The 20,058-nt window shown below is 49.6% G+C and overlaps 2 protein-coding genes across 10 annotated transcripts in view; one reads left to right on the plus strand and one right to left on the minus strand.

Annotated features, from left to right (window-relative positions):
• Positions 1 to 6,413, plus strand: part of LOC140398651 (uncharacterized protein C17orf113-like) — a 50,697-nt gene extending 44,284 nt beyond the window's left edge. For 3 of the 4 annotated variants that reach the window (XM_072487559.1, XM_072487555.1, XM_072487557.1), the window contains 2 exons: positions 604 to 783; positions 4,170 to 6,413. In XM_072487559.1, the coding sequence (XP_072343660.1) occupies positions 604 to 783; positions 4,170 to 5,974 (1,985 nt within the window). In that variant the 3' untranslated portion in view covers positions 5,975 to 6,413. The remainder of the gene's footprint in view (positions 1 to 603; positions 784 to 4,169) is intronic. The other variant, XM_072487558.1, reaches the window with a different exon arrangement.
• Positions 1 to 20,058, minus strand: part of LOC140398652 (sorting nexin-11-like) — a 166,254-nt gene that overhangs the window by 80,477 nt on the left and 65,719 nt on the right. For 4 of the 6 annotated variants that reach the window (XM_072487560.1, XM_072487563.1, XM_072487561.1 and 1 more), the window contains one exon: positions 2,128 to 2,225. The exons of the other annotated variants lie outside the window; for them this stretch is intronic. In XM_072487560.1, the coding sequence (XP_072343661.1) occupies positions 2,128 to 2,225 (98 nt within the window). The remainder of the gene's footprint in view (positions 1 to 2,127; positions 2,226 to 20,058) is intronic. 6 annotated transcript variants of the gene reach the window in all.

The following is a 20,058-nucleotide window of genomic DNA, read 5'->3' on the forward strand; positions in this document are numbered from 1 at the left end:
AAGAAGAGGCTCAAATTATCTTTGCTTTTTAGTATGGTCCTGTAGTAGGCATTCTTTATAAAATATTTATGGGATGAATTGCCACCCGTGCTGAAAGATTATTGTTGATACCCAAAGAAAAGAAAGAAAACTTGCATGTTTCACAGGTTGGAGATGTGCCAAAAGGCTTTACAGCCAGTGAAGTACTTTTAAAGTGTTGTAATATAGGAAATGAGGCAGTCAATTTGTGCACAGTAAGCTCAAACAGGAAGTTGATAATGATTGGAAAACATTTTAATGTTGATTGGATAAATATTGGCCAGAGAAACTCCTTTACATTGCTTCAAAATAGTGGAATCTTTTGCAACCACCTTAGAGAGAAAATGGGGCTTTAGGTTAACATAGAGTCTTTCAAGTGGGTCTTGAACCTACAACCTTCCGACTGAGACACAAAGGTGCTACTCATTTAGCCATGGGTTCACTAGCAAAGACTGGCCTCATTGATCAGATTGTAGCCACAGCCTACATCCAAGGAACTGTGCCTAGGCATTAATCGGCAGCACTGAGTCAGGAGTGGAGAAGAGAAAAATAAAACCTTTTTTCTTGCGTTATTCTTTCTCTCAGGAAAGCAGACTCTGGCACAAGTGCTTCAGCAGTTGGGGGCTCAGCTTCCCTCACGAGGTTCATACAGTGAGCTCCCAGGGTCACACTCTTTCGATCCAGGGGCAGACCTTTCTCACAACCAATATGGAGGGCAAGCGAGGGATGACTCCATGTCCAAGAAGAGAAGTCAGTTTCACAAAGGTACATTCATGTGGCAAGAGTTTCAATGAACACAAAGTTCTCACTCCCTCAATGAGTGACAGAATTTCCAGCCAGCAACATACACACCCATAACAAATCCACCCCGTTCACCCATCAGCCACTGTGCTCTCTGATCTACGCTGACACCTGATCTGGCAAAGCCTCAACTTGAAAATTCTCATCCATATATCAAAATTTCTCCCCTCCTATTTCTGTAACTTTCCCAACCCTCTGTGCTCCTCCAATTTTGGACCCTTGCACCATATAAATACTGTGCCTGCAAGAGCAGATCAGAGGCTGAGAGTCCTGCTGCATCTAATTCACTCGCTGGCTCTGCAAAGCCTGTCCACCATCTACAAGGCACAAGTCAGGAGTGGGATGGAAACTCTCTACTTGCCTGGATGAGTGCAGCTCCAACAACACTCAAAGATGTTCGAGACCATACAGGTCAAAGCAGCCCCACTTAATTCACACCCCATCCACAAACATTCACTCCCTCCACCACCAATGAACAGTAGCAGCAGTGGGTACTATCTACAAGATGCACTGCAGGAATTCACCAAGGTTCCTTAGACAGCACCTTCCAAACCCAGAACCACTATCATCTAGAAGGACAAGGGCAGCAGACACATGGGAACACCATCACCTGGAGGTTCCCTTCCAAGTCACTCACCTTCCTGACTTGTAAATTTATTGCCATTCCTTCACAGTCATTGGGTATCTTGGAACGCCCCCCCCTAACAGCACTGTGGGTACACCTACACCACATGGACTGTGGCGTTTTAAGAAGACGTCTCACCACCACCTTCTCAAGGGCAATTAGTGATGGGCAATAAATGCTAATCTAGCCAACAATCTCCACCTCCCATGAATGAATAAAAAAAGTTCCAATTCACAATGCTCTATGAATGGTGGCCATGCCTTACGTTCTGGATATTCCTCCCTAACCCCTTCACTTCTTTACCTTGCTGTTCAAAACCTTATGCTTTGTTCAAGCTTTGGTTACCTCTCCAAATATTTCTTTATGTAGTTCAGTGTCAGATTTTATTTGCTAACGGTCCTGTGAAGCACCTTATGATGTTTTACTTTGTTAAAAGTGCTATATAAATGCAAGTGGTTGTTGTGTCATTTTAACTCAGGCATCAAATGTATTTGTGGGCATGAAGCATCGTACAAACACAGTGCTGACTGGACAGTCTACCATTCTTAGCAAATCCACAGTGGTCCAGACCCAGATGGCTCAATCTGGTCACCAGTGGGCAAGAACCAGAAAAACTGCTGGGTCGTCATAAAAGCCCAACAGGTTCATTAATGTCCTTCAGGGAAGTAACCTGCCACCCCTACCTAGTCTTGCCTGGACACGACTCCAGTCCATGTTGCATGGCTGATTTTCTCTTCCAGGAGTGGGTAGTAAATGTGGCTTTCTCAGAATCATCCAAATACTGAAAACAAATAATCCATGTTCAATTTCTAGTCAGTGCTGAGTTAGCTTATGAAATAATCAAAAACGCTAATAGCCTTTATGTCGAGGCTGCTGGAATAGGTGGAGAAGCTGTGCTAAAGTTGTAAAAACCTTAGTCAGACCCTATCTGGAGAACTGAATTCAGTTTAGAGCACTGCCTCTCAGGACAGATACATGCCTTCATTGGTGGGCTATAGGGCAGATTCAACAGAATTATATTGGGATTTAAAGAGTTATGGGGATGATTACATAAACTTGGATTGTATTCACTTGAATTTGAAATGTTGACGAGTGATCTAATTGAACGTTTTAAATTAAGAAAAGGATATGATAGGACGGATACAGATAAACAATTTCCTCTGATGGGGAAATCCAGAACAAGGGCACATAACCTTAAAGTTAGAACCAAACCATTCAGGAGCGATGTCAAGAAGCATTTCTTCACACAAAGGGTCGGGAATTCTGGAATTCTCTCCCCCAAAAGACTGTGGATGTTGGGGGTCAAGACTTTTTAAAAATTAATTTAGTATACCCAATTCATTTTTTGCAATTAAGGGGCAATTTAGCGTGGCCAATCCACCTAGTCTGCACATCTTTGGGTTGTGGGGGCAAAACCCACGCAAACACGGGGAGAATGTGCAAACTCCACACGGGCAGTGACCCAGAGCCAGGATCGAACCTGGGACCTCGGCGCCGTGAGGCTCCAGTGCTACCACTGCGCTACCGTGCTGCCCTTTGAGGGTCAGGACTGAGAGCAACAGATTTTTGCTAGGTAAGGGTATTAAGGGTATTAACTCCTTTGAGCCAGAGTTGAACCTAGAATCATAGAACTTACAGTGCAGAAGGAGGCTATTCGGCCCATCGAGTCGCCACTGGCCCTTGGAAAGAGTACCCTACCTAAGCCCACACCTCCACCCTATCCCCACACCTCCACCCTATCCCCACAATTCCACCCTATCCCCATAACCCCACCTAACCTTTTTTGGATACTAAGGGGCAATTTAGCATAGTCAATCCATCTAACCTGCACATCTTTGGACTGTGGGAGGAGACCGGAGCACCCGGAGGAAACCCACACAGACACGGGGAGAACGTGCAGACTCTGCACAGACAGTGACCCAAGCCGCAAATCGAACCTGGGACCCTGGAGCTGTGAAGCAACTCTTTCCAGTTTGCGCAGAGGTCACCCAGTACAAGAATAGGTAGTCCAGTGTAGTCTCCTGAATTAAATTTGATCACATGGGCAGTGGCAGGAGATGGGTTGGGGGAAGCTGGAAAGACATTTTCCAAATTATTTTTTTTCCCTTTAATGGTTTTGAGCTTTTCACCTTTGGAGGATTATACAGTGGGTGGGGAGTGTCTACATGGGGCATCACACCTGTATGGAACAGGCCTGATGGATCAATAGGTATTTTCATATGCATGTTCCTGTCGTAACCTATTTAAAATGAATGGGTTACCTTCAGTGTTAATAAAGCTACAATCACAAAAAACTAAGCGTAATGGTCCAGGCTCAAAGATAAAGAATGGTTTAGGCACAGTGACACAGTGGTTAGCACTGCTGCCTCCCCACAGCGCCAGGGACCCGGGTTCAATTCTGGCTTTGGGTGTTTATGCGGTGTTTGTACATTCTCCCCGTGTCTGTGTGGGTTTCCTCCGGGTGCTCCGTTTCCTCCCACAGATCAAAGATGTGCAGATTAGGTGGAGTGGCCATGATCAATGTGTGGGGTTATGAGGATAGGGTGGGGTGGTGGGCCTAGATAGTGCCTTTTAGAGGGTCGGTGCAGACTCGATGGGCCAAATGGCCTCCTTCTGCACTGTATAAAAATTGGAGACAAGGCACACAAAACCTATAGCCATCACGAGGCAGAATCCCTACGAAAGTTTAACTGTATGTATGTTTCATTCTGTTTCAACACTTCAGGTGAGAATAGCAACACAGGAGGCCTGCACTCTGCCAAAAGAGGTACAGCTGAAACTGAGGTGCAACAGGAATGCCATAAAAAAGCTGAGCTAGCTGCAACGTCCGCTCTTCGCAATGTGTATTTTGCAGCCAAAGAGATGATCCCCAATTCCTCAACAGAAGCTCTGAATGAGTTGTGCATGATTCAAGGTCTCACTGACCTCTCTGGACTTCACTCAGACAAGCTCATCTCCTGCAATGAGTCAGCTGAGGAATTTCAGCAGGCCATCGCTGAAGTGACAGATGAAGGAATCCTGAAAAGGGCACAGTCCAGTAACTGTTTCAGCATCTTGATCGATGAGTCCGAAGACTGTTTCACAGAGCCATGTTTGTTCCTGTACCTTCGAATCATCGAGCACGTTTCAGGAGGGTATGAACCCAAAACATACTTCTTGGCAATCAAAAAACTACGGGAAGAGGTCACGGCAGATAAGATCACAGCAGAGTTGGTCGGCGTGCTCAAAGAGAAAGATTTAGACATGAAACAGATGTGTGGATTTGCAATTGATGGCTCTGCTGTCACAGCTGAATGCAAGAACGGTGTAGTCACTCAGTTAAAGGCACAGGCACCTGGGCTCTTATCCATTCATTGTATTGCTCATCGATTAGCGCTCAGCAGTGTGTCTGCTGCAGATACTGTCCCTTACCTGGTGAAGTACCAACAAACTCTCGACTCTGTTTATAAACACTTTGTCAATTTGTCCAAGAACAGGGATGGTCTTGAGGCTATGCAGAAAATACTGAGAGACACGCACAAACAGAGCAGCCCTTTCAAGGATATCTTTCCATCCAGGTGGCTGACAGTAAGAGCATCGGTTGAAGCTGTAATCCGCAACTTTGGCAACCTGGTTTCGGCACTCCAGAACAGTCAGTCGGCCAGAGGTGTCGGCCTGGCAAAGACCATGTGCACCTACAAATTTTTGCATTGTAGTCACTTTTTGGCTGACATTCTCCATCAACTGTTCATTCTGTGTAAAAGTTACCAGACCTCCAACATTGACTTCTCAATTGTACACCCCCTGCTGAAATCGACAGTCACCACGATTAATAAGTTGAGTGCCGAAAGGACCGGCGAGATGCTCAAGAACCTCCTCGCTGCACTGCCACCCAACATATGGGATGACAGCCTCTCTGACTGTTCCTTTATGTTTCAGAATCACCGGATAAAAGGAGGCCAGCACCAGAGGACAGAAGCAGAAAGCACCTGTCGTACTTTCCTCGAAAATCTCACACGAGACCTTCAGGCCAGGTTTTCGGAATCCAAAGATGCAATCACCATGACAGCGATGACTGCCATATTCGACCCCGCGCATGCTTCGGACTCCAAGAATAGGCACATTCAAACCGTGACTGATTACCTGTCCTCACTTTCTGACGAGAGCGACAAAGACGATTTTGAGATGAGCTGCAAACAGGAGCTGGTCAGCTTCATGAACTTTGTAGAGTCACAGCCTGGTGTTCAGGCGCTCACCAGCACCAAGGACGTGTGCAAGCTTGCACTCAAGCAGAAACTGATGTTTCCCATGGTCAGTTCACTGGCGGCACGATACCTGGCTTTGCCAATTCCCACTGCAGATCTGCTGGGCGCGTTCAGCAGACAACACGTGTTGAGGACCAAACTTGGAAACTCACTGACCAGCAAGTCGCTGGAGAACCTGATCAAAATCTCAATCCAAGGTCCTCCAATCAAGGAGTTCAACTTTGCAGCTGCCTATTCCAAGTGGGCATCTAGCAGAGCCAACAGGTCACAGCAGCAAAAGAGTTAAAGGTTTGCAGAGACTGTAATTGCGCTGGTTCTTGTTTTTTTTAATTGTTTATTATCAGCAAGAAAGGACGGATAGCCTGCCTGCAGGCAAAACCTTAGAATAAAACAAATACAACTTCTCACTGAAAGGAGAACTTCCTAGTAGTCGAAATGTACAGAAAATGCTGGATAAACCCAGCAGGTCTGGCAGTATTTGTGGAGAGGGAAACTGAGTTAACGCTTTGAGCCCAGGCTTGAAACATTAACTCTGTTCCTCCCTTCACAGACCTGCTGAGTTTATCCAGCATTTTCTGTATTTCTTTCAGATTTCTACCATCTGCAGTATTTTGTTTTTAAATTTAGAGTACCTAATTTATTTTTTTCCAATTAAGGGGCAATTTAGCGTGGCCAGTCCACCCAATCGGCACATCTTTGGGTTGTGGGGGTGAAACCCATGCGGACACGGGGAGAATGTGCAAACTCCACACCGAGAGTGACCCAGGGCCAGGATTCAAACCCGGGTCCTCAGCGTCGCAGTCCCAGTGCTAACCACTGTGTTGCATGCCGACACCCATCTGCAGTATTTTGCTTTTATTTATAGAAACTCTGGAGCTCCGGTCCCCCGTGTTTCTTGGCGGCGCGCCATTCGCTGGTGGCGGAATTCTATACTCCCGCCGCTTGTCAATGGGATTTCCCAGTGTAGCCACCATTCGTCGCCGGGAAACCCATGGGTGGGGGTGAAATGCCGGCGGGAAAAGTGAATTGCCGCAGCTGGGGAATTCTGTCTTCCAGCCCTATAGTCTGACCAAAAACCTTTCCTCTCCTCCTTTTCCATTTGTTTCTGAGTCGATACTATTGACAATGAACTGTATAGATTTCCCATCTCTGATAATATTGTTCCCTCTCAGCCCCCATGCCCATTCCTGGAGCAGCAACAGAGTGACTCCTACAACAAGTTCCCTTTAAAGAAAGAAAATGAGGTGCAGTGGTAGCACTGCTGCCTCACGGCGCCGAGGTCCCAGGTTCAATCCCGGCCCTGGGTCACTGTCCGTGTGGAGTTTGCACATTCTCCCCGTGTCTGCGTGGGTTCCGCCTCCACAACCAAAGGGTGTGCAGGGTAGGTGGACTGGCCACGCTAAAATTGCCCCTTAATTGGAAAAAATGAATTGGGTACTCTTCAATTTATATTTTTAAAAATAAAATAAAATAAAGAAAATGCTTGCAGTTATAAGCCGGCCGTTACACATTTTTCAGAAACACCTGTGTCTCAAACAACAAACTGCTCTGTAGTGCAATGCCTGCTCTTAGGGGGTGTCTAACTATTTTGCAGACAGGAAGATCCCCAAAACAGGAATGAATCTTTGATGTTCGTCAAGTTAGAAAAGCTCCCCAGGAAAATAGATTTGAGTAATTTAATGCCAATATTTATTTTTTGCAAAAGTTCCTGGTTTCTAATTTTATTAGCCCTTTCCTTTGTTAGGCCTCCTTGCGTTACACACGTGCCTTCTCCCTCAGATGCGATAAGGAAGAAGACAGAGAGACAACTAACACACTGATGAAAAAGGCCTGGATCAGCAGGGTTGCCGCCTCTGGGTCGTGTACTCCTGGAGGTGTCAATGCATGGCCTCCTGATTCCATGGCCTCCTGGCCCCATCCCGGAATTCCCCCATTGGTCATCCAACATGCCCAACAGCAAGTTGAAAAACAAACTCTTCATTGCCCATTTTGAAGCTGCCTGCCAATCAAACAAGCCTCTTTTCCCCCCATCAACAATACTTTTCTAATTCTTAACATGCGATAAGAGATTGCAGAAGAGATTTACCAGGATTTGCCTGGTATGGAGGGCATTAGCTATGAGGAGAGGTTGAATAAACTTGGTGTGTTCTCACTGGAACAAAGGAGGTTGAGGGGCGACCTGATAGAGGGCTATACAATTATGAGGGGCATAGACAGAGTGGATTGTCAGAGACTTTTTCCCAGGGTAGAGGGGTCAATTACTAGGGGGCATAGGTTTAAGGTGCGAGGGGCAAGGTTTAGAGGAGATGTACGAGGTAAGTCTTTTACACAGAGGGTAGTGGGTGCCTGGAACTCGCTGCCGGAGGAGGTGGTGGAAGCAGGGACGATAGTGACGAATACATGAAGAGGATGAGAATAGAGGGATACGGACCCCGGAAATGTAGAAGATTGTTGTTCAGATGGGCAGCTTGGTCAGCGGAGGCTTAGAGGGCTGGAGGACTTGTTCCTGTGCTGTACTTTTCTTTGTTCTTTGTTAAATAAATAATGTTTAAAGGAAATTACTATTTTAAATTCCCCTTTGATTTTTGTCCGAGGATCACTCTCAGCAAAGTTGATTAATATTCAAAGTTCCTGGAAAGTGGGCTACCCTAGTCAACACTCACAGACTGCAGTTGGCAAAATTTCCTATATACCACGGTTACCTGTCACATCTTCCAGTTGTGACATGGAGGGGCGGAGCTGTGCTAAGAGAGACAACAGTGTCCCTCAAAGTGCTGCGGCAAGGCACAGTTTAAAAAATATATATTTTATTCAAATTTTTCGGCCAAACAAAACAATACAAAGGTTTTCCTTTTTACAACAATAAAACAATATAAATAACAGTGGCCGTTTTAACAAATAAATAAATAATATATAAACTAAATGGCAACTGCCATAACAGAGATAATAACTCTCCAAAAATAAAATCAAACAATCCATTATACATAACCTAGTACAAATATCTATACAAAAACACCCCTGAGGACCCCCCCCCCGGGTTGCTGCTGTTACCTTCCCATTTCCTTTATCGTTCTGCGAGGTAGTCAATGAACGGTTGCCACCTCCTGGTGAACCCTTGAGCCGAACCCCTTAGTGCGAACTTTATCAGTTCTAGTTTTATAAACCCTACCATGTCATTTATCCAGGTCTCCACGCCCAGGGGTTTGGCTTCCTTCCACATAAGCAATATCCTTCGCCGGGCTACTGGGAAGCAAAGGCCAAGACATCAGCCTCTTTCGCCTCCTGCACTCCCGGCTCTTCTGCAACCCCGAATATAGCCAACCCCCAGCCTGGCTCGACCCGGACCCCCACCACCTTCGAAAGCACCTTTGCCACCCCCACCCAGAACCCCTGCAGTGCCGGACATGACCAAAACATGTGGGTGTGGTTTGCTGGGCTTTTCGAGCATCTCCCACACCTATCCTCGACCCCGAAAAATTTACTGAGCCTTGCTCCGGTCATATGCGCCCTGTGTAAAACCTTGAATTGTATCAGGCTTAGCCTGGCGCACGAGGACGACGAGTTTACCCTACGTAGGGCATCAGCCCACAGCCCCTCCTCAATCTCTTCCCCCAGCTCTTCTTCCCATTTCCCCTTCAGCTCATCCACCATGATCTCCCCCTCGTCCCTCATTTCCTGTATATATCCGACACCCTACCATCCCTCACCCATGTCCCTGAGATCACTCTATCCTGAATCTCCTGCGTCGGGAGCTGCGGGAATTCCCTCACCTGCTGCCTCGCAAAAGCCCTCAGTTGCATGTATCGAAATTCATTCCCTTGGGGCAACCCATATTTTTCCGTCAGCACTCCCAGACTCGCAAACGTCCCATCTACGAACAGATCTCTCAGTTGCACAACCCCAGCTCTCTGCCATGCTCCAAATCCCTCATCCATTCTTCCCGGGGCAAACCTATGGTTATTTCTTATCGGGGACCGCACCGAGGCTCCCGTCCTTCCCCTATGTCGTCTCCACTGCCCCCAAATTTTTAGCGTTGCCACCACCACTGGACTTGTGGTATATTTCTTCGGGGAGAACGGCAACGGCGCCGTCACCATTGCTTGTAGGCTGGTTCCTTTGCAGGACGCCATCTCCAATCTCTTCCACGCCGCTCCCTCCCCTTCTCCCATCCACTTACACATCATTGAGATATTGGCGGCCCAGTAGTATTCACTTAGGCTCGGTAGTGCCAGCCCCCCCAACCCTGCTACATAGAACATAGAACATAGAAAACATAGAACATAGAAAATACAGCACAGAACAGGCCCTTCGGCCCACGATGTTGTGCCGAACCTTTGTCCTAGATTAATCATAGATTATCATTGAATTTACAGTGCAGAAGGAGGCCATTCGGCCCTTTGAGTCTGCACCGGCTCTTGGAAAGAGCACCCTACCCAAACTCAACACCTTCACCCAACACCAAGGGCAATTTGGACATTAAGGGCAATTTATCATTGGCCAATTCACCTAACCTGCACATCTTTGGATTGTGGGAGGAAACCGGAGCACCCGGAGGAAACCCACGCAGACACGGGGAGGACGTGCAGACTCCGCACAGTCAGTGACCCAAGCCGGAATCAAACCTACGCTGCAAGAACCCCCTCCTCACTCTCGGGGTCTTCCCGGCCCACACAAAACTCATGACACTTTTCTCAATTTTCTTGAAAAAAGCCTTCTTGACCATCACCGGAAGGCACTGAAACACAAAAAGGAATCTCGGGAGGACTACCATTTTGACCGCCTGCACCCTACCCACCAGTGACAGGGGCACCATGTCCCATCTCTTAAAATCCTCCTCCATCTGTTCCACCAATCTTGCTAAATTAAGCCTATGTAAGGTTCCCCAACTCCTGGCTATCTGAATCCCTAAGTACCGGAAATCTCTTGTTACCTTCCTCAGCGATAAGTCATCTATTCCCCTGCTCTGCTCCCCCGGATGCACCACAAAGAACTCACTCTTCCCCATATTCAATTTGTACCCCGAAAATTCCCCAAACTCCCTGAGTGTCTGCATTATCTCCGGCATCCCCTCCACTGGGTCCGCAACATACAGCAATAAATCATCTGCATACAAAGATACCCGGTGTTCTTCTCCTCCCCTGAGTACTCCCCTCCACTTCCTGGAGCCCCTCAGTGCTATGGCCAAGGGCTCAATCGCCAATGCAAACAGTAACGGAGACAGGGGACACCCCTGCCTCGTCCCTCTATGAAGACGGAAGTATTCAGACCTCTGTCTGTTCGTGACCACGCTCGCCACCGGGGCCCTATACAGCAGCTGTACCCATCCAATAAACCCTTCTCCAAAACCAAATCTCCTCAGCACCTCCCACAGATAATCACACTCCACTCTGTCGAATGCTTTCTCGGCGTCCATCGCCACCACTATCTCCGCCTCCCCCTCTGGTGGGGGCATCATCATTACCCCTAGCAACCTCCGTATGTTCGTGTTCAGCTGTCTCCCCTTAACGAACCCAGTTTGATCCTCGTGGACCACCCCCGGGACACAGTCCTCTATCCTCGTCGCCATCACCTTGGCCAGGAGCTTAGCATCTACATTTAAAAGGGAAATTGGCCTGTAGGACCCACACTACAGCGGGTCTTTTTCCTTCTTCAAAAGGAGCGATATCGTTGCCTCCGACATAGTCGGGGGCAGCTGCCCCCTTTCCCTGGCCTCATTAAAGGTTCTCGTCAAAAGCGGGGCCAGTAGGTCCATATATTTCCTATAACATTCCACCGGGAATCCGTCCGGTCCCGGGGCCTTCCCCGCCTGCATGCTCCCAATCCCTTTTACCACCTCCTCCATCTCAATCTGTGCTCCCAGTCCCGCCCTCTCCTGCTCCTCCACCTTAGGGAATTCCAGCTGATCCAAGAAACACATCATTCCCTCTTTCCCTTCCAGGGGCTGAGCCTTATATAACCTCTCATAAAATGCCTTGAACACCCCGTTTACTCTCTCCGCTCCCCGTTCCATCTCTCCCTCCTCATCTCTCACCCCACCTATCTCCCTCGCTGCTCCCCTCTTCCTCAATTGGTGGGCCAGTAGCCGACTCACCTTCTCTGCATACTCATACTGTACACCCTGTGCCCTCCTCCACTGTGCCTCTGCCTTACCCGTGGTCAGCAGGTCAAATTCCACATGTAGCCTTTGTCTTTCCCTGTACAGTCCCTCCTCCGGTGCCTCCGCATATTGCCTGTCCACACTCAAAAGTTCTTTCAACAATCGCTCCCTTTCTTTACCCTCTTGCTTCCTTTTATGTGCCCTTATGGATATCAGTTCCCCTCTAACCACCGCCTTCAACGCCTCCCAGACCACTCCCACCTGAACCTCTCCATTGTCATTAAGCTCCAAGTACCTTTCGATGCACCCCCTCACCCTTAAACATACCCCCTCATCCGCCAATAAGCCCATATCCATTCTCCAGAGTGGGCGCTGTTCTCTTTCCTCTCCTACCTCCAGGTCTACCCAATGTGGAGCGTGGTCTGAAATGGCTATGGGGTATATTCCGTCCCTGTCACCTTCGGAATCAGTGCCCTTCCCAAGACAAAAAAGTCTATCCGTGAGTATACTTTGTGAACATGGGAGAAAAATGAGAACTCCTTACTCCTAGGCCTACTAAATCTCCAGGGGTCTACCCCTCCCATCTGCTCCATGAAGTCCTTGAGCACCTTGGCCGCTGCCGGCCTCCTCCCGGTCCTGGACCTCGACCGGTCCAGCCCTGATCAAGCACCGTATTGAAGTCTCCCCCCCATTACCAACTTTCCCGCCTCCTGGTCCGGGATACGTCCCAACATACGCCTCATAAAATTTGCATCATCCCAGTTCGGGGCGTATACGTTCACCAGAACCACCGCCTCCCCTTGCAATCTGCCACTCACCATCACATATCTACCCCCACTATCCGCCACTATGGTCTTTGCCACATACAGTACCCGTTTCCCCACTAAGATAGCCAACCCCCTGTTCTTCGCATCTAAACCCGAATGAAACACCTGCCCCACCCATCCTTTACGTAGTCTGACCTGGTCTATCAGTTTCAGATGCGTCTCCTGCAACATAACCACATCTGCCTTTAATTTCTTTAGGTGTGCGAGTACCCGTGCCCTTTTAATCGGCCCGTTCAGCCCTCTCACGTTCCACGTGATCAGCCGGGTTGGGGGGCTCTTTACCCCCCACCCCTTGTCGACTAGCCATCCCCTTTTTTAACCCAGCTCCTCACCCGGTTCCCACGTACCCGTATAGCCCCCCGACGGCGCCCTCCCGCCTCGACCACCCCATCCCATAACAGCTCCCCCTTCTCCTTAGCAGCAGCAACCCAGTTAACCGCCCCCCCTCCGCTAGATCCCCCTCTAGCGTAGTTGCACCCCCCATGTTGCTCCCAGAAGTCAGCGAACTCTGGCTGACCTCGGCTTCCCCCCTTGTCCTCGGCCCCCACTGTGCGAGGCCCCCTCCTTCCTGCGTCCCTCTTTCCGCCATAATTACCATAGCGCGAGAACAAAGCCCGCGTTTCCCACTCGGCCCCGCCCCTAATGGCCGGCGCCCACAGTTCCTCATACTCTCTCTCCCCCCCCCCCCACCCCCCCCCCCCCCCCAACATGCGGAAGAGAGAAAAGTTACAGGATCACAAAATTAACAAATTGAAAAATCAGCCCCCCGCCTTTTCTCGCCCCACATAATCACCCCACCACTTTGTCCCCAAAGCTCTTTCTCTCGCCAGACTATTCCAGCTTCTCGTCCACAATGAATGTCCACGCCTCTTCTGCCGTCTCAAAGTAGTGGTGCTTCCCTTGGTGTGTGACCCACAGTCTCGCCGGTTGTAACATTCCAAACTGGATCTTCTTTTTGTGAAGCACCGCCTTAGCCCGATTAAAACTTGCCCTCCTTCTCGCCACCTCTGCACTCCAATCCTGGTATACACGGATCGCCGCGTTCTCCCACCTACAGCTCCGAGTTTTCTTTGCCCATCTGAGGACCGTCTCTCTGTCATTGTAGCGGAGAAACCTCACCACTATAGCTCGAGGTATTTCTCCGGCCTTCGGTCTTCGCGCCAGAACTCGATAAGCTCCCTCCACCTCCAAAGGGCCCGTCGGGGTCTCCGATCCCATTAGCGAGTGAAGCATCGTGCTCACATATGTCCCGACGTCCGCCCCTTCTGCGCCTTCGGGAAGACCCAGGACTCTTAAATTCTTCCTCCTCGAATTATTCTCCAGTACTTCCAACCTTTCCACACACCTTTTGTGTTGTGCCTCGTGCGTCTCTGTCTTCACTACCAGGCCCTGTATTTCATCCTCATTCTCCGCAGCCTTTGCCTTCACGACCCGAAGCTCCAGCTCTTGGGTCCTCTGCTCCTCCTTTAGCCCTTCAATCGCCTGTAATATCGGGGCCAACAGCTCCTTCTTCAGCTCTTCCACACAGCGCCGCAGGAACTCTTGTTGGTCCGGGTACCATAACAAACGGCCACCTTCCGACGGCATCTTGCTTTGAGCTTCCCTTCCTTGCCGCTGTTCCAGAGGATCTTCTGCAATCCGGCCGCTATCCTCCCCTTTTTCCATGCGTGTCCGGGGGGATTCCCTTCTGGTTTACCGCACAGTGTTTTTGGCCGTTTAAATTGCCGTTGGGGCTCCTATTAAGAGCCCAAAAGTCCGTTCCAACGGGAGCTGCCGAAACGTGCAACTTAGCTGGTCATTGCCGCACCCGGAAGTCGCGGCAAGGCACAGTTGACTGTCACTGTGCAACCGTTTGAAGGACGAATGGTATGGAGCTGTTCATTCAGGTTGAGGGAGACAACATTTCCTGACATACACTTCTAGCAGGGGTCACTGCACAGCGATTCTGAATAAGGGATCCCTGGCTAATACTTCCCCTTCCCACCTTAGCCTGACCAAGTGTAACTATCCAGCTGCTGCCACAACCAAGAAATATTAAACTACGACAACGCCCTTGTTCACCTTTAAATATTATTGAACGACAGCACCTTTCATGTGGAGATGGGCTTTAGAGTGGTTTCACAGGTCGGCGCAACATCGAGGGCCGAAGGGCCTGTACTGCGCTGTAATGTTCTATGACTTCAGGATGTTCCAAAGTGCTTTACAGCCAATAAAGTCACTGCTGTAATGTAGGAATGCAACAGACAATTTGTGCACAGCAAGCTCCCACAAACAGTAATGTTATCCTTAATCTTCAAATAAATGAAGATAATCTGTTTTAGTGAAGTTAGTTGAGGATAAGTATTGGCCAAGATAATTGAATCATCGAGTTTACAGTGAAGGAGGCCATTCGGCCCATCGAGTATGCATCGGCCCCTAGAAAGAGCATCCTACCCAAGCTCACACTTCCACCCTTTCCACCTAACCCAGTAACCCCACCCAACCATTACGCACACTAAGGGTAATTTAGCACGGCCACTCCCCCTAACCTGCACATCTTTGGACTGTGGGAGGAAACCGGAGCACCCGGAGGAAACCCACGCACACACGGGGAGAACGTGCACAACCAAGCCAGGAATCGAACCTGGGACCCTGGAGCTGTGAAGCAACTGTGCTAACCACTGTGCAATGGAAGAATTCCCCTGCTCTTGTTCAAAACAGTGCTGCGAGTTCTTTTATATTCACCGAAGAGAACAGAGGAGACCTTGCTTTATCTCATCCACAGTACCTCCACCAGTGTAGCGTTCCCTCAGTACTACACGTGAGAATCAGTCTAAATGATCGACTCAAGTCTCTGGAATCTTTAACACTCTTTTCTGTCTGATTAATTTAAACAAATCAAATGTTCTGATGAGTCTGAAGCATTTATTCAAATTGCGAATTCTAATCAAATACACCTCATAATTGCTAGTGTTTTAAAAAATCCAGGAAAGATATCTTTAAGCTGTTACCTAATTTATATACTAGTATTTCACAAGTTACAAGTTCACAAGTGGGCAGCACGGTAGCACAAGTGGATAGCACTGTGACTTCACAGCTCCAGGGTCCCAGGTTTGATTCCCCGCTGGGTCACTGGCTGTGCGGAGTCTGCACGTTCTCCCCGTGTCTGCGTGGGTTTCCTCCGGGCGCTCCGGTTTCCTCCCACAGTCCAAAGACGTGCAGGTTAGGTGGATTGGCCATGATAAATTGCCCTGAGTGACCAAAAGGGTTAAGAGGGGTTATTGGGTTACGGGGATAGGGTGGAAATGAGGGCTTAAGTGGGTCGGTGCAGACTCGATGGGCTGAATGGCCTCCTTCTGCACTGTGTGTTCTATATCTATGTTGTTCAAGTATACTAAAGGGTTTTGAGGGAAATAGAATGCTGCATTAAGTTGGTCCACTACCTTTTTATAATCTGGGCTGTATCAACCTCACAGGGCGCAATCTGACGGAAAAGTTTCAAGTGGCAGGTTTTGTTGGGAGTTTCACCCTGGTGGGGGGATGGGTGTCTCAGGTCTCAGCGGGGCCACCACGCCATCCTCTGGATCACGTGTTCCAGTTCCTGGGGCAATCCTAGCCCGCTAGCCCCACCGACCACTCATAACTCCCACTGACTATGCAGGCCTCTGGCCACGAGGCTGAAGGCTATTGCTAATCGGAATTAGCAACCGTAGTTAAGTGAGCACTTCTCACCTCCCAAGTGGATGTGGGTGGTCGGGGCATGCAGCATGTGGGAGTTGTTGCCTCGCATCCCAATCAGACCGTGATGCCTGGACACTGCGGGAGGCAACGTGGCGGACGCAGCAGCCAACATCCCAACATCCAGGGGCTGGGCCCCAGCACCGGGGACATTTCGGCGACCAGAGGCACGTGCAGGTTTGGGTAATGTTACATGCAGCTGCCTGGGCTACAGGGTGTGGAGTCCGGTATACAGGGCCCCCTGCTGGGGCGGAGGGAGTGTGCGCTGCAATTGTCGGATGGCAGAAGATGTGGGAGGGGGAGGGAGCAATGGGGTAATAGGAGGGGAGCAATGGCAGAATGGGGGAGGCTGGGGGTGCAGGGAGGTGGGGAGTGGAGGCATTCAGGACCTCCATGTTAGGGGAGATGGGGCATGGGAATGGTGCTCAGTCCTCATTCATAGAATCCCTACAGTGCAGAAGGCCATTCGGTCCACCGAGTCTGCACTGACCCATCGAAAGACCACCCCACCGCGGCCCAATCCCCTGCCTTATTCCATTGTGGAAGAAAACGCCAGAGGCGTCATATTGGTCGAGGTCAATGATTTTTAATAATTTACACGTGTCCCCAACTGCCCCAATCTCCCGATGGTGCCGGCCCACTCTCCCCACCCCTCCAAGATCCTCCCCACACCCTCACAATGCATCCAACCCCATCTCATCCTCGGCTATGTCCACATGGGACTGGGACACCTTCCCTAGCGACCGCGCCAAGCTCTGGAGGGCCTCCTGAGACTGGGACATTCTGCATAACATCTCATCAAGGTACACCTGGTACTGGACATGCTGTTGAGGTGCTCAGCCATGGCCGTCACCGACTGAGCCACGCTTTGGTCATTTTTACTCATGCTGCCGATGTCCTTCACCGGGCTCTCCACTGTGGTCGCCACCGTAGCAGTGTTGGCGTCAGTGTCACGCATTGCCGGGGCCATCTCCTGCACCCGTAGCCTCTGGGGCTCCTCCAATCGGCTACGGACCTGCTGGAAGGTGGCTGACATCCCCCTCTGAATCCGCACCCTAGCATCTGCATCAGCTCCGGGTAAACGTGGTCCAGAGGCTCAGCATCTGACTGGGACCCAGCTGGGTCCTGGGATCCAGCAGACCTCCGACTGCTGTCGTGTCTGGGCGCTCCTGCCTCCACCTGATGCGCACCAGCAACTGTGTGGTGCTCACCAGAATGTGCCCCAGAAGCATATCCAGTACTGTTGCTCTGCGAGGTGTTTGTCTCTGCGCTGGTGGAGGGTGGAGATGAAAGCTGTGACGCATTGATGGTGGGCATCCTCAGAGCTCTCTTCCAAGACGTTCTCATTGAGAGGGGGGGAAGAGAGAGAGAGAGAGAGAGAGAGAGAGAACCACCACCCGGATGTGCCGGCACCGTCGCTGCGAATCCTGCGACGGAATGAACATGTGGATCAGTCTGTATGGCATTAGCAACTCACGTGTGACAGTTCACCTGGGTGGAGCCCTGTGGATGCTCACCTCTGTGCCGTACGCCAACCTCTGCGTTGGTGGCAGATCTACCCTCGGCCACACCCCCGACCCCCAGGGGGTGAGAAGATGTCCAGCACCCCACCACCCGCCTGGGCCCTCTCCCATCTGTTGTGAGCCAACGTCTCCTGCGGGGACAGAGAAGGGGCATCATTAGCCGCACACATTGTTCATCACGTATGTGGGGGGAGGGGGGCGTTTGGGTAGGAGCTGTCTGCGGGGGGACGGGAGAGTTTGTGGGGGGAGTATGGAGGGCAATGGGGAGTATGGGAGGGGAATGGGGAGAGGGGAAATGGGGGATATGGGGATGGGGGATATGGTAGGGGGGGGGGCGGCGTGGGCAGCACTGCTGGACATGTGTGGGCCGGGGCATGGAACGGTACTGGTGGGGACGGTGCCAATCACATTCCCGTAAGGGGGGAGGGCAAACTCACCCAGTGTTGACAATGGCTGGTGTCAGGAATGGAAGGCCGTGCTTCAGATGAAGGTATACTGCTGAGGACAGCCTGAAGGGAACCTCAATGTAAATTGAAGCTGCCTTGATCTGCAGAAAGACATCTTTCACCTGATGAGTTCAAAATTCATTCAAAAATGTGAAACTTTTCTTGGCTTGCCAAGTCATCCTCTGCTTCCGTTTTGATTTTCCCTGATGCATTCCACTCCACAGAGTTAATGGCCGGGGATGATCCAACCCCAGGTATCTCCCACTGCCTGGCAACTGGGTTGTAGTAGATCTGGCTGACTTTCTACAGAAGACACTGCAACAATTTTGATTAGCAGCATTGCAGAGTGAAATTGAGAACTCGCGACTCAGTATTACTATTACTGGGAGAGTTCCAGAAATCTATCAGTCTGAAGACCAGGTGCATGAGATGTAGACAGGCCCTGCCAACAACCTGATTTTTTGTGAAAATATTATTTATCTTTGATTTTGCCTTGTGCTGAAGATTTACATAAACAGCAAACTCTGCAGTCAGCTCCCCCTGATGGCTCAATAGGGAAATGCCTCAACATGACATGGGACTGAGTCAGCCCAAACCAAATGCCCCAAATTGTAACCCTGCTATCCCCAAAAGATTGAGAATTCCATTAAGGACACATTAAGAGGAAAATATAAAAACCACCTCAAAAGGCATCATTACTCCCGGTGCTCTCCATTTTATCAGAAGCTTGGAATAGGCAAAGGATGGGGGCGACCACAGTCATTCCTATATAACCAGACTGCAAAGTAATGCTGGCAGAGACCTATCCAGGATTGGCATGTGATGACAACTTTATATTTAAATGTAGCACATATCTCTAATCACTACCCCAGAATACTGAAGGAGGCTGGAGAGGAAATTGCTGAGGCCTTGACAGAAATCTTTGGATCCTCGCTGTCTTCAGGGGATGTCCCGGAGGACTGGAGAATAGCCAATGTTGTTCCTCTGTTTAAGAAGGGTAGCAAGAATAATCCCTGGAACTACAGGCCGGTGAGCTTTACTTCAGTGGTAGGGAAATTACTGGAGAGAATTCTTCGAGACAGGATCTACTCCCATTTGGAAGCAAATGGACGTATTAGTGAGAGGCAGCACGGTTTTGTGAAGGGGAGGTCGTGTCTCACTAACTTGATAGAGTTTTTCGAGGAGGTCACTAAGATGATTGATGCAGGTAGGGCAGTAGATGTTGTCTATATGGACTTCAGTAAGGCCTTTGACAAGGTCCCTCATGGTAGACTAGTACAAAAGGTGAAGTCACACGGGATCAGGGGTGAGCTGGCAAGGTGGATACAGAACTGGCTAGGCCATAGAAGGCAGAGAGTAGCAATGGAGGGATGCTTTTCTAATTGGAGGGCTGTGACCAGTGGTGTTCCACAGGGATCAGTGCTGGGACCTTTGCTCTTTGTAGTATATATAAATGATTTGGAGGAAAATGTAACTGGTCTGAATAGTAAGTTTGCAGACGACACAAAGGTTGGTGGAATTGCGGATAGCGATGAGGACTGTCGGAGGATACAGCAGGATTTAGATTGTCTGGAGACTTGGGCGGAGAGATGGCAGATGGAGTTTAATCCGGACAAATGTGAGGTAATGCATTTTGGAAGGTCTAATGCAGGTAGGGAATATACAGTGAATGGTAGAACCCTCAAGAGTATTGAAAGTCAAAGAGATCTAGGAGTACAGGTCCACAGGTCATTGAAAGGGGCAACACAGGTGGAGAAGGT

The sequence above is a fragment of the Scyliorhinus torazame genome, chromosome 21 (genome assembly GCF_047496885.1).
Source record: "Scyliorhinus torazame isolate Kashiwa2021f chromosome 21, sScyTor2.1, whole genome shotgun sequence".
NCBI lineage: Eukaryota > Metazoa > Chordata > Chondrichthyes > Carcharhiniformes > Scyliorhinidae > Scyliorhinus > Scyliorhinus torazame.